Below are 14,645 nucleotides of genomic sequence, written 5' to 3'. Positions count from 1 at the left end.
CTAGACAGGTCCTGCTGGTGATGGAGTACTGCAGGAGGCCCTCTCTGGCTCAGGCTAGACAGGTCCTGCTGGTGATGGAGTACTGCAAGAGGCCCTATCTGGCTCAGGCTAGACAGGTCCTGCTGGTGATGGAGTTCTGCAGGAGGCCCTGTCTGGCTCAGGCTAGACAGGTCCTGCTGGTGATGGAGTACTGCAGTAGGCCCTGTCTGGCTCAGGCTAGACAGGTCCTGCTGGTGATGGAGTTCTGCAGGAGGCCCTGTCTGGCTCAGGCTAGACAGGTCCTGCTGGTGATGGAGTACTGCAGTAGGCCCTGTCTGGCTCAGGCTAGACAGGTCCTGGTGGTGATGGAGTACTGCAAGAGGCCCTCTCTGGCACAGGCTAGACAGATCCTGCTGGTGATGGAGTACTGCAGGAGGCCCTGTCTGGCTCAGGCTAGACAGGTCCTGCTGGTGATGGAGTACTGCAATAGGCCCAGTCTGGCTCAGGCTAGACAGGTCCTGCTGGTGATGGAGTACTGCAAGAGGCCCTCTCTGGCACAGGCTAGACAGGTCCTGCTGGTGATGGAGTACTGCAGGAGGCCCTCTCTGGCTCAGGCTAGACAGGTCCTGCTGGTGATGGAGTACTGCAAGAGGCCCTCTCTGGCACAGGCTAGACAGGTCTTGCTGGTGATGGAGTACTGCAGGAGGCCCTGTCTGGCTCATGCTAGACAGGTCCTGCTGGTGATGCAGTACTGCAGGAGGCCCTGTCTGGCTCAGGCTAGACAGGTCCTGCTGGTGATGGAGTACTGCAGGAGGCCCTGTCTGGCTCAGGCTAGACAGGTCCTGCTGGTGATGGAGTATTGCAGGAGGCCCTGTCTGGCTCAGGCTAGACAGGTCCTGCTGATGATGGAGTACTGCAGGAGGCCCTCTCTGGCTCAGGCTAGACAGGTCCTGCTGGTGATGGAGTACTGCAAGAGGCCCTCTCTGGCACAGGCTAGACAGGTCCTGCTGGTGATGCAGTACTGCAGGAGGCCCTGTCTGGCTCAGGCTAGACAGGTCCTGCTGGTGATGGAGTACTGCAGGAGGCCCTGTCTGGCTCAGGCTAGACAGGTCCTGCTGGTGATGGAGTACTGCAGGAGGCCCTCTCTGGCTCAGGCTAGACAGGTCCTGCTGGTGATGGAGTACTGCAAGAGGCCCTCTCTGGCACAGGCTAGACAGGTCCTGCTGGTGATGCAGTACTGCAGGAGGCCCTGTCTGGCTCAGGCTAGACAGGTCCTGCTGGTGATGGAGTACTGCAGGAGGCCCTGTCTGGCTCAGGCTAGACAGGTCCTGCTGGTGATGGAGTACTGCAGGAGGCCCTCTCTGGCTCAGGCTAGACAGGTCCTGCTGGTGATGGAGTACTGCAGGAGGCCCTATCTGGCTCAGGCTAGACAGGTCCTGTTGGTGATGGAGTACTGCAGGAGGCCCTGTCTGACTCAGACTAGACAGATCCTGCTGGCGATGGAGTACTGCAGGAGGCCCTGTCTGGCTCAGGCTAGACAAGTCCTGCTGGTGATGGAGTACTGCAGGAGGCCCTGTCTGGCTCAGGCTAGACAGGTCCTGCTGGTGATGGAGTACTGCAGGAGGCCCTGTCTGGCTCAGGCTAGACAGGTCCTGCTGGTGATGGAGTACTGCAGGAGGCCCTGTCTGGCTCAGGCTAGACAGGTCCTGTTGGTGATGGAGTACTGCAGGAGGCCCTATCTGGCTCAGGCTAGACAGGTCCTGCTGGTGATGGAGTACTGCAGGAGGCCCTCTCTGGCTCAGGCTAGACAGGTCCTGCTGGTGATGGAGTACTGCAGGAGGCCCTGTTTGGCTCAGGCTAGACAGGTCCTGCTGGTGATGGAGTACTGCAGGAGGCCCTGTCCGGCTCAGGCTAGACAGGTCCTGCTGGTGATGGAGTACTGCAGGAGGCCCTCTCTGGCTTAGGCTAGACAGGTCCTGCTGGTGATAGAGTACTGCAGGAGGCCCTGTCTGGCTCAGACTAGACAGATCCAGCTGGTGATGGAGTACTGCAGGAGGCCCTATCTGGGTCAGGCTAGACAGGTCCTGCTGGTGATGAAGTACTGCAGGAGGCCCTCTCTGGCTCAGGCTAGACAGGTCCTGCTGACACCAACACATCTTCACTCATGTATTTATCTCTCTTATTTTTAAAGTTACCGAAGATGTTAGTTTCAGTCTCACTTCTGGGCTGTCTGCTTCACTCATTCACAACATTTTTTGTTGCAAAACGAATACCTACCTATATCCTCTCTAAATCATTCTCGAATCCATTGCTGCGAGTCCTGTTTTGGTTCAATATTTTCAGCGATTTATATTCCTCTTATTTTTTTCTTATTTCCTATTTGTGTAAAAAATAATATTGCCTCCGATTTTACGTCTCTATACAGAGTGTAGGTTCAGTGTTTTTTACCTGTCTTCATGCGAATGGTATTTGATACAAAGGATTTAGTCATCCGTATTTATGTTTTCCAGCAAATTTATGTCCAGTTTGAAATATTTCTCGTGATTATTGACTTTTGAGGTTAAATTCGTCATTGTCGCTAATACACTGTCGCAGTAAACGACAAAAATTGGGAATATTGCTGGTGTTCGTGAGTTCACGTGGGGAATTACAGCTTCTGTAAGATTTTAGCTGTTGTGGCAACCTTGGAGCCGCAGAAACTTGTCGAAGGTCCTGGTGGAAGGGGAAGACTTCAACCCCTGGGCATTTCAGCATTAAATAACTCTTGCTGATGAAGTTATTTATATCCGGGGAACACCTGACTGGCGCGTCTCGTCTGGCTCTTGTTGTGTTCTCTTCTCCAGAAGAGCGATCATGAGAATGTAGGTAGGTTTCCTTTTCTGCTGGAATGATAACTCGAAGTGCCAAGAACGTCTGCCATTAGGAGGAATTAATTACATGGCTTAAGATTTACGAGGTGAATGTTTGATAGGCGTGTCTAAGGACCCGTCCAAAGCCCCGCCCCTGCAGAGAAGGAAGAGTTAGAGAGCGGGGTCGCCAAAAGAGCTTTCACTAAGCTTTCTTTGGCTCTCACATATTCTCTAGCATTAATATTCCAGGGTAATCATATTCAAATGTGTCCAATAACATTAAACATGTATTTACAACATATTCTACGACCATCGACTAGACACAGTGGATTCTTCTCAACCAATTTTCGCGCATCGGCCACAGACTGTACAGACTAGAGTCGCCGGCCGGCTTTCTGGAATCCCCAAAATCCGCGAAAAGAAAGTGCTGTTGCGGCTTTATGATTGAACAGGGAAGATCAGCCTTGTTTTATCCTGCAGTAGAGATTGATAAGGTGTGTGTAACAAAGACCAAGAAGGAGAAAATTAGAATAGAAAGAGAGAGAGAGAGAGACAGATGTCGCTGTGGTCGAGGGTGCCTGCGCGCGCAAAGCAAAGGCTAGGCGGACTAGCGGCAGGGAGCTGGATAGTCAGTGTGGCCAGAGGCAGCGCGGAGTCGAGTCATGGCCGACCCGCCGCCCCCTGCCGCCCCACAACCCCGTGGGGAGGGGGCTCTCTCCCCCTTATCCGGGTCCTATCTCCTCATCGTAGTGGCCGAGCCACACGTGGAGCAACACAAGGATACTATTCTCAGCAGAATCTCTAAAGGTAAGTTGAAGATTTAAAGGTCTCTGGTGTTTGGTGCATCTGGACCAGCTGGCTGAGGGCCGCGCCCAATCAATGGCTCTAGCCGGCACTGTAAGTGCTATCAGCTGACTGGAGCCACCACGCTCACCTTCACACCTTCACCTGTCATCCACGGTGTCACCTGTCATGTCAATTGAATAGGAGGGACATCAAGTGTTGACAGAGTTGAGGATGGATTACTGGGGGATGCCAAGGCTTGTGGAAGCTAACGTCATAAGAGTGCCAGAGGCTTCTACTACTGGTGGCACTTGTTCCAGGGCGGGGATGGGGGGTTTCTAAAGAGCCTCGCTAGGAGGAAAGGGCGGCTGCGGCTGCGGCACTGCGGTAATGCTGCGGCGTCATGAGCCGCACGTCGTGGGTGGCTGCCAGACAACCACGATCGCCGGGGTGACAATCAATACTAGAGTGACGCGTTGCCTGCAGTGCAACCCACCCCTTACTGCATGACCGCCCACACCCACACACCCACGCCCACACACCCACACCCACACATCTCTAGATTACCCAAGAACTCAATTTATAAACATTAACTGCCCTTGCAAGCGAGAGATAGAATTATAGCGAGCTCCAGACAGGGCACGAAATGCTACCTTTAAACTCTCAGTGCAACCCACCCCTTACTGCATGACCGTTAACACCCACACCGCCCACACCCATGCCTAAACCCCCTCTAGGTCACCCCCAAAACCCAATTTGTAAACACCAACTTTCCCTTCAGGTGAAATACACAATGGAGTGCACGCTACGGGACTAGCTTCGACCTTGAAACAAGCCTCCATGTGCATTCCTCTCACTTTCACAAGGTGCCGCGGCGCCCGCAAGCGGCGACAGGAAACCCAAAGATGCTTTCCCCCGGTAATCTTGCACCGGTTGAAGCCCCGGTGCGTGTGGGGCCTCATCACCTGGGCCTGACGGGAAGTGAAGCCAGACCTGCCGGCAAGATGGATGGCAACACCAGCCAAGGAGCAAGAAACTCTGACGAACTTTCCAACAGGAAACTTAAATATCCGGAGAAGCTTTTCGAAAAAGAAAGAGTCAGGGACGGATACAAAGAACAACAACAACAACACGCTTTTTATTACAGAAGAGAGAGAGAGAGAGAGAGAGAGAGAGAGAGAGAGAGTGAGTGAGCTAAGCTTAAACGAGAAGAGAAAGCAAACTAAAAGAGGAAAGAGAAAAGTGAAGAAAAGACAAACATTTCGGAGCAAGCATTCGTTGGGACAGTGTTTCGCTCTGTGTAGAACTTTTACTAAGAATAAAGCTCTACACAAGGCGATACGTTGTCCCAGTCCAAGCTTCTGCAAAGTGTAGAAGGTAGGAAGAGAGAAAACATGCTAAAAGAGAGGAGGGAGAACACTAACTTAATAGCTGGAATTGGAGCGCCGAAACAGTGTATGGCACAACACAATCGTGGCTCATCACTCAGTCATCCCCTGAATGGTGAAAGGCTCTTGATCCAAGGAAACAAGCTTATCCTCCTCTTCATTGGATCGAGCCTAATTACCTCCCACATCCAGAGGCGCTATATGATACTTATGGTTTTGGCTCTTCCCCGAAACAATAATAATAACGAATCTCACTGACGATTCACACTTGCTTAACATGCTTCTAAGTCTATTCGTGTGCTCTGTATATTTTATACAGGGATATAAAGAAGGGCAAAGAAGAGAAGAAAAAAAAAAGGTTTGGTGCTGGCCACATGATTTTGATAGTGTGGTAGTCCTTGGAAGATAATTTCACCGGTGTCGAACACCTGCTGTAAGGCAGAGAACACTTGTTAACATTGTATAAAACTTAAGAGTTTAGGGTCAGGGGGAACTTGCTTTTTCGTTTTGTTTTGTTTAACATAGTTAAGCACCTTTTGAGTGTGTGGGTACATTATGGTAGGTATAAGGTGGGAACACCCGTAGTGTGCTGCTACACTTCTATATGATGGTTATACCCGCAGTGTGCTGCTACACTTCTATATGATGGTTATACCCGCAGTGTGCTGCTACACTTCTATATGATGGTTATACCCGCAGTGTGCTGCTACACTTATGCTATATTACAATTCCATGGTGGGAACAAAAATTAGTAATGTTTTGGTGTCAACCTCCAAGACACAGTATGAAGCGTGAGTTTCATACATAAAGTTAATGAAATGTGACAACTTAATTTTGGAGACTTCGGGATGAGGATTTGGTCTAACATTTCACTATAGGTTGAGTAGCTATAACAGCGTAGTGACCCATGGAGGAGTGTGACGGGAGACATGGTTTCCTTAAACACACCTGCAGGGAAGGAAAGGTGGCGCTGTTGACATAGTGCAACCTTCACACTGGTCATATTGAAGTTGGGAGAGCCGAAGGCTCCTGCCTTCAGCCACCCCGTACGCTATCTCTCTTTCTCTCTCTCTATTTTCTCTCTTCTCTGCTTCTCTCTCTCTCCATATATCTCTCTCTCTCTTTCTTTCTGTCTTTCTCTCTCTCTCTCTCCCCTCCAACAAAACAGGTATACTAATGCGACCAGTTTTTACCGAGAGTGACCACCACGGCTGTCATAGATCTCACATGGACCTTACGCATTGCTCCTGCGGCTTGAAGTTAGCGTTACCATCATTGTCATGTCTGGCACCCAGAGCCTTGCCTGGTGTCATGCCTGGCACTCTGTGCTATGTTTCATCTTATATCAAGCACACTACATATATGGCACCCTATATATATGGATAAAGCTATTTCTTATGCCATGTCTGGCACCCGCTGCTACACATAGTATGCGTGGCACTCAGTGCCGCCTCCGGTATCTAGTGTCGTATGTAAATATGCACCAAAAAATTATGAGATTATTTTATTCTTTGTAATATAACATTACCATCTCTTAAGCAGCCAAAGTTTAAAGTTTTGATAAATTACAAGATAAATTTAAAATTTTGGACTTTTGAGTCGATTTTATTTTTATGTCTCTTCTAGTATTGTCTATAAATAATGATTATTTTTCTAGTAATTTTCAGGGAGAATATATATTGATTTGATTATATTTAATGATATAATATCAATTGATCACCGTTGGAAGTGTAAATAAATATTAATTAATTAGATGATAGCATATATATATATATATATATATATATATATATATATATATATATATATATATATATATATATATATATATATATATATATATATTAAATAATTATTTTTTTCATACGCTATACACAGTTCTTTTTTCTTAACATTATCCCACAATAGATTTTCATATCGTCTACATGACTTGATGGAGCTAAGTCCGATCAAACCGTATTACCAATAAAGGCTTCATATCTACACGGCACCTGTACACCCATACATATAAATGTCTGAAGGCAGGATAAAAACAATCTCTGTTTTCCCTCCCTGCTAATCATAACAGGTGAGAGGTAGGTCAGTTCGCCAAACATCCAGGATAAACAGTCTGCTTTCCCCGCCAGTCATAGCAGGTGAGAGGAAGGTCAGTTCAACAAACATCCTGTTGCCACTTAATAGCACTCTTAGAGACATTATAGCTTCGGTTTTGGTGGTCAGTAACACATTTTCGAACTATTTTTCGTCCTGATAGATACATCGAGATATACAGGCAAATACGCCCATAGAAAAAAAAATTGTTTATATATATATATATATATATATATATATATATATATATATATATATATATATATATATATATATATATATATATATATATATATATATATATATACAATTAAAGAGAAAAGAAGATACAATACCGTGGCTGGAACAATTTATAATTAACCCACAATGCTGTGGCTGGAACAATTCACAACTTGCTCATGCACAATGCAACGTTTCGGTCCATCTATACGAGACGTTGTCTAGTTACCCTTTCTAATTTGTATAAATTGTATATAAACTGGTCTTTTTCGTATCCACTTTCATATACACTACTAACGTTACTAACGTTTTTATAAACCAGAAAGGTTAACAACCAAGGTTAATCTTAAAAAAAGTCAGTGTGGCTTAGTGCCATGAGATTGTTTTCCTTCCCTACGATGCGACCCACAACAGTCAGCTGAAGACTGAGGTACCAATTTACCGCTAGGTGAAAGAGGGCAGGTGAGTAATCGGGAGACTTGCCCATATGTCTCACTCCACCCCGAGATTGAACCGGGTACTTTGATTGTGAGTCGTACGTGCTACCAGTGACCTACAAGATACCTACATAGAGGCTCTGTATGAGCATTTTCTAGCTTCCTAAATCACTTAGTTATGCAATTATAGGAACGTCTGGCGAAGTTAAGTTCGGTTGAAAATTCAACACGGAGATATTGAGTCTAATATTACGTGTGTAATCGTAAGTATTTAGCTTACGGTTTATACAGAAGCTGGGAAATGGAAGGCACTTGCGCTGATCCTAAGAAAGGAAGTGTAGCTCCAATATCTTGGATGAAGAGCCGTTCACTAGCATCAAAGCACCCACCGTGGAGAGTCAACACAGACACCAGAATATTGTCCTCGATTACGAAAGAAATTTAACTCTGTCTTATGGTCACTTCAGATGTGACAAGATAATTACAGACCTCTTGTTCGTGAGATATTATACCACGACCTTTTCGCATTAAAGCAAATGATATTTTGCATTATACAGTCATATATATATATATGCAGAACAACCACTATGAAAAAATAATGAAATTCCAAGCGCTTTCGTGACTTCTCACATTATCAAGGAACTATATATGTGTGTGTGTGTGTGTGTGTGTGTGTGTGTGTGTGTTCACTCAGATATAAATTTTAGGAATTTTTTCTTAAGAGAAGGAAATTTTCAAATTAAAATTAAAAAAAAAAAATCCCATTACTAGAGAAAAGGATCTTCTCCCCTCTTTTGTCCCCTCTCAACAATGGCATTCCACCCATTCTCAGCATACGAGTATAACCCTGAAGAATTCTTCGCTGTGTTATCTACTAACCCCATCTTTGTTCATACCTCTTTTATGCAGTCGTGTCTCCTCCCTTTCTCATCACTGCCTATTGTGGCCAAGTTTTTCTGCCTAATTTTCGTTTTGGTTAGTAAAATCGTTATATATATATATATATATATATATATATATATATATATATATATATATATATATATATATATATATATATATATATATATATATATATATATAGGTAGTAGGTTGGTAGACAGCAACCACCCAGGGAGGTACTACCGTCCTGCCAAGTGAGTGTAAAACGAAAGCCTGTGATTGTTTTACATGATGGTAGGATTGCTGATGTCTTTTGTCTGTCTCATAAATATGCAAGATTACAGGTATGTCTTGCTACTTCTACTTACACTTAGGTCACACTACACATACATGTACACATTTATTTATACACACTCATCTGAGTTTTCTTTGATTTTATCTTAATAGTTCTTGGTCTTATTACTTTTCCTTTTATATCCATGGGGAAGTGGAATAAGAATCTTTCCTCCGTAAGCCATGCGTGTTGTAAAAGTCAACTAAAATGCCGGGAACAATGGGCTAGTAACCCCTTTTCCTGTAAAGATTACTAAAAAGAATAAGAAGAAGAAAATTGTCAAAGTGGGAAGTCTGAATGTGCGTGGATGTTGTGCAGATGATAAGAAAGAGATGATTGTGGATGTTATGAATGAGAAGAAGCTGGATGTCCTGGCTTTAAGTGAAACAAAGCTGAAGGGGGTGGGAGAGTTTCAGTGGAGAGGAATAAATGTGATTAGGTCAGGGGTTTCAAATAGAGTTAGAGCTAAAGAAGGAGTAGCAATAATGTTGAAGGATAAGCTATGGCAGGAAAAGAGGGACTATAAATGTATTAATTCAAGGATTATGTGGAGTAAAATAAAGATTGGATGTGAAAAGTGGGTTATAATAAGCATGTATGCACCTGGAGAAGAGAGAAGTGTAGAGGAGAGAGAGAGATTTTGGGAAATGTTGAGTGAATGTGTGGGGAGTTTTGAATCAAGCGTGAGAGTAATGGTGGTTGGGGATTTCAATGCTAAAGTGGGTAAAAATGTTATGGAGGGAGTAGTAGGTAAATTTGGGGTGCCAGGGGTAAATGTAAATGGGGAGCCTTTAATTGAGCTATGTGTAGAAAGAGATTTGGTAATAAGTAATACATATTTTATGAAAAAGAGGATAAATAAATATACAAGGTATGATGTAGCACGTAATGAAAGTAGTTTATTAGATTATGTATTGGTGGATAAAAGGTTGATGGGTAGGCTCCAGGATGTACATGTTTATAAAGGGGCAACTGATATATCGGATCATTATTTAGTTGTAGCTTCAGTTAGAGTAAGAGGTAGATGGGAAAAGAGGAAGGTGGCAACAACAAGTAAGAGGGAGGTGAAAGTGTATAAGCTAAGGGAGGAGGAAGTTCGGGTGAGATATAAGCGACTATTGGCAGAAAGGTGGGCTAGTGCAAAGATGAGTAGTGGGGGGGGGGGTTGAAGAGGGTTGGAATAGTTTTAAAAATGCAGTATTAGAATGTGGGGCAGAAGTTTGTGGTTATAGGAGGGTGGGGGCAGGAGGAAAGAGGAGTGATTGGTGGAATGATGAAGTAAAGGGTGTGATAAAAGAGAAAAAGGTAGCTTATGAGAGGTTTTTACAAAGCAGAAGTGTTATAAGAAGAGCAGAGTATATGGACAGTAAAAGAAAGGTGAAGAGAGTGGTGAGAGAGTGCAAAAGGAGAGCAGATGATAGTGGGAGAGGCACTGTCAAGAAATTTTAATGAAAATAAGAAAAAATTTTGGAGTGAGTTAAACAAGTTAAGAAAGCCTAGGGAAAGTATGGATTTGTCAGTTAAAAACAGAGTAGGGGAGTTAGTAGATGGGGAGATGGAGGTATTAGGTAGATGGCGAGAATATTTTGAGGAACTTTTAAATGTTAAGGAAGAAAGAGAGGCAGTAATTTCATGCACTGGTCAGGGAGGTATACCATCTTTTAGGAGTGAAGAAGAGCAGAATGTAAGTGTGGGGGAGGTACGTGAGGCATTACGTAAAATGAAAGGGGGTAAAGCAGCTGGAACTGATGGGATCATGACAGAAATGTTAAAAGCAGGGGGGAATATAGTGTTGGAGTGGTTGGTACTTTTGTTTAATAAATGTATGAAAGAGGGGAAGGTACCTAGGGATTGGCGGAGAGCATGTATAGTCCCTTTATATAAAGGGAAAGGGGACAAAAGAGATTGTAAAAATTATAGAGGAAAAAGTTTACTGAGTATACCAGGAAAAGTTTACGGAAGGGTTATAATTGAAAGAATTAGAGGTAAGACAGAATGTAGGATTGCGGATGAGCAAGGAGGTTTCAGAGTGGGTAGGGGATGTGTAGATCAAGTGTTTACATTGAAGCATATATGTGAACAGTATTTAGATAAAGGTAGGGAAGTTTTTATTGCATTTATGGATTTAGAAAAGGCATATGATAGAGTGGATAGAGGAGCAATGTGGCAGATGTTGCAAGTATATGGAATAGGTGGTAAATTATTAAATGCTGTAAAGAGTTTTTATGAGGATAGTGAGGCTCAGGTTAGGGTGTGTAGAAGAGAGGGAGACTACTTCCCAGTAAAAGTAGGTCTTAGACAGGGATGTGTAATGTCACCATGGTTGTTTAATATATTTATAGATGGGGTTGTAAAGGAAGTAAATGCTAGGGTGTTCGGGAGAGGGGTGGGATTAAATTTTGGGGAATCAAATTCAAAATGGGAATTGACACAGTTACTTTTTGCTGATGATACTGTGCTTATGGGAGATTCTAAAGAAAAATTGCAAAGGTTAGTGGATGAGTTTGGGAATGTGTGTAAAGGTAGGAAGTTGAAAGTGAACATGGAAAAGAGTAAGGTGATGAGGGTGTCAAATGACTTAGATAAAGAAAAATTGGATATCAAATTGGGGAGGAGGAGTATGGAAGAAGTGAATGTTTTCAGATACTTTGGAGTTGATGTGTCGGCGGATGGATTTATGAAGGATGAGGTTAATCATAGAATTGATGAGGGAAAAAAGGTGAGTGGTGCGTTGCGGTATATGTGGAGTCAAAAAACGTTATCTATGGAGGCAAAGAAGGGAATGTATGAAAGTATAGTAGTACCAACACTCTTATATGGGTGTGAAGCTTGGGTGGTAAATGCAGCAGCGAGGAGACGGTTGGAGGCAGTGGAGATGTCCTGTTTAAGGGCAATGTGTGGTGTAAATATTATGCAGAAAATTCGGAGTGCGGAAATTAGGAAAAGGTGTGGAGTTAATAAAAGTATTAGTCAGAGGGCAGAAGAGGGGTTGTTGATGTGGTTTGGTCATTTACAGAGAATGGATCAAAGTAGAATGACATGGAAAGCATATAAATCTATAGGGGAAGGAAGGCGGGGTAGGGGTCGTCCTCGAAAGGGTTGGAGAGAGGGGGTAAAGGAGGTTTCGTGGGCAAGGGGCTTGGACTTCCAGCAAGCGTGCGTGAGCGTGTTAGATAGGAGTGAATGGAGACGAATGGTACTTGGGACCTGACGATCTGTTGAAGTGTGAGCAGGGTAATATTTAGTGAAGGGATTCAGGGAAACCGGTTATTTTCATATAGTCAGACTTGAGTCCTGGAAATGGGAAGTACAATGCCTGCACTTTAAAGGAGGGGTTTGGGATATTGGCAGTTTGGAGGGATATGTTGTGTATCTTTATATGTATATGCTTCTAAACTGTTGTATTCTGAGCACCTCTGCAAAAAAGTGATAATGTGCGAATGTGGTGAAAGTGTTGAATGATGAAAGTATTTTCTTTTTGGGGATTTTCTTTCTTTTTTGGGTCACCCTGCCTCGGTGGGAGACGGCCGACTTGTTGAAATATATATATATATATATATATATATATATATATATATATATATATATATATATATATATATATATATATATATATATATATATATATATATATATATATATATGATTTTACTCTACGTTATGTAATTTTTTTGTGTATCCATGTGTTCTTAAGACCACTGAACCAATTGTTTTTATAATATATAATATAATATATAATATAATATATAAGTAAAGCCTATATTAACACTTATTTCTCCCTCCATTCCTCTCTCCCTTCTACCCATTTTTCCCACCTATACTCTTTCTCCCCCCCTGACAAAAATCACTCTTTCCTCTCCCTTCCACCTCTCCATACCTCTTTTTCACAAACACAAACTATCCCCTACCCATCTCCCCATCCTTCCTCTTCTACTTCCCCTTCATAAGCACACACCATCCCACTATCCCCTCTCCAACCCCTCCTTCCCCTACCCTCCTTCGCCTCCTCCCATATCCTGGCGCATGCCCTGTGCTGGAGGAAGAGGCGAAGAAGAGTAGGGATTTTTTGTTTTTAGTAAAATTGCTTACATCTGTAGTGTGCTGCTTCCCTATTCTATATGCTAGTTACACCGTGGAAACACAAGCTAGCTGTGTTTCTCTGTATTATTACATTAGACCTGTGGTTCACTTACACAGTGTTGAACTGGACTGGAAGGGTTCATAAAATCGATGAGGATATCGTTAAGTATTCCATTAAAGGTTCATCAACATTAATTTCATATGCTTAGTTACCAGCAAAGCTGGAGTTACTGTTACGTAAGACTGGCCATCTCTTAGGATGACAGGAAGATGAGAAGGATAGGGGGAGGGAGAACTACTACTGCACGGGATTGTATAAATCACTGCCCTTGTGTATTGCGTCACTTATGTAAGCTCGTAAAACACACTGATGATTCCTTTGGGCAATCCAGTACGACTGTTCGACTGAGTCAGCCTTGATACTCGCCCTCAGGGGAATCATTCTTCTCCTCTATAACACTCACTTGTTAACATTTGTTTTCTCTATTATTTGTTATGCCTTTTTGATGATATTGTTTCTCTTTCTTTTGTCTAAGATCAAAGTGTGTGCTACTGATGATGTTCTCAGTGTTTGCTACGATCTCTCTCTCTCTCTCTCTCTCTCTCTCTCTCTCTCTCTCTCTCTCTCTCTCTCTCTCTCTCTCTCTCTCTCTCTCTCTCTCTCTCTCTCTTTCTCTCTCTTAATATTTAAGCATTATATCTATATGTAATACATTATTCTGGTTATTTCAACAAAATCTATTATACAAATCTTCAACTCAGTTTAGTGATGGTGTTTTGTTTGTTAGGACGAAGAGGAAAAAAATCCAAATGATGAGATTTATGGTCATATATGATCACCCAGTCAGTGAAGTTTTTGGTCATTCTTTAAATAAAAACTTTTATTTTTAGATTGGTAAATAGTTTTATAATGCATAGTTATACATAAATATGAAGAAAAAAAAGTTTTTGTTCTTATTCAAGACAGGCGCACACATTAAGGTGCTTTCGGTTGAGCGTGACGCCATTATCAATACTAATACTCTAGCACGCAGCCAAAGGACGCGACGCCCTCCTCATCTATGCCGGGCAAGAGGTAATTAGGTAAATGCAATGCGGTCAAACTTGACAGCTCCCTGGCAATAAACTAGATATATCTCCTCACCCTCCTCTTTTGCCTGTCCCTCTCTTCTTTTCCTCCCTACCTCTTTCCATCCTCTTCCTTCCCCCTTCCCTCTTTCTTCTCCCCTCTTCACAACCGCTCAGTTGCTGATCTTGTACGGTTACCATCTCACCTACCCTACCCTACCCTACTCTCAATATCCCTTTAACGCTTTCCCTTTCTAACCCTTCAAGCCTTACCCCTGCCATCGCCATCCCAAACACATTACCACCTAAGTCCTTCTGCCACTCCTATCCTGTACCTAACACATGCAGTGACCTTGGGTTTTAAACTATCTAAATATGGCTGAGTCAGGCACCTTGTTGACACTAATGTGTGTGTGTGTGTATGTGTGTGTGTATGTGTGTGTGTGTGTGTGTTGTGTGTGTGTGTGTTGTGTGTGTGTGTGTTGTGTGTGTGTGTGTGTGTTGTGTGTGTGTGTGTGTGTGTGTGTACTCACCT

At 43.4% G+C, this 14,645-nt stretch overlaps 1 protein-coding gene across 1 annotated transcript in view; it reads left to right on the top strand.

Moving 5' to 3' along the window:
• Positions 1 to 3,471: 3,471 nt before the first annotated feature.
• The window catches only part of LOC128701898 (titin-like), a 298,565-nt gene continuing 287,391 nt past the window's right edge, over positions 3,472 to 14,645 (top strand). Inside the window, exon 1 of the mRNA XM_070099809.1 lies at positions 3,472 to 3,635. Within this exon, the coding sequence (XP_069955910.1) occupies positions 3,491 to 3,635 (145 nt within the window). The 5' untranslated portion in view covers positions 3,472 to 3,490. The remainder of the gene's footprint in view (positions 3,636 to 14,645) is intronic.

Source organism: Cherax quadricarinatus, chromosome 69 (assembly GCF_038502225.1).
Source record: "Cherax quadricarinatus isolate ZL_2023a chromosome 69, ASM3850222v1, whole genome shotgun sequence".
Classification (NCBI taxonomy): domain Eukaryota; kingdom Metazoa; phylum Arthropoda; class Malacostraca; order Decapoda; family Parastacidae; genus Cherax; species Cherax quadricarinatus.
The sequence above is the reverse complement of the archived record's forward strand: the minus strand, read 5'-3'. Positions and strand labels throughout refer to the sequence as shown.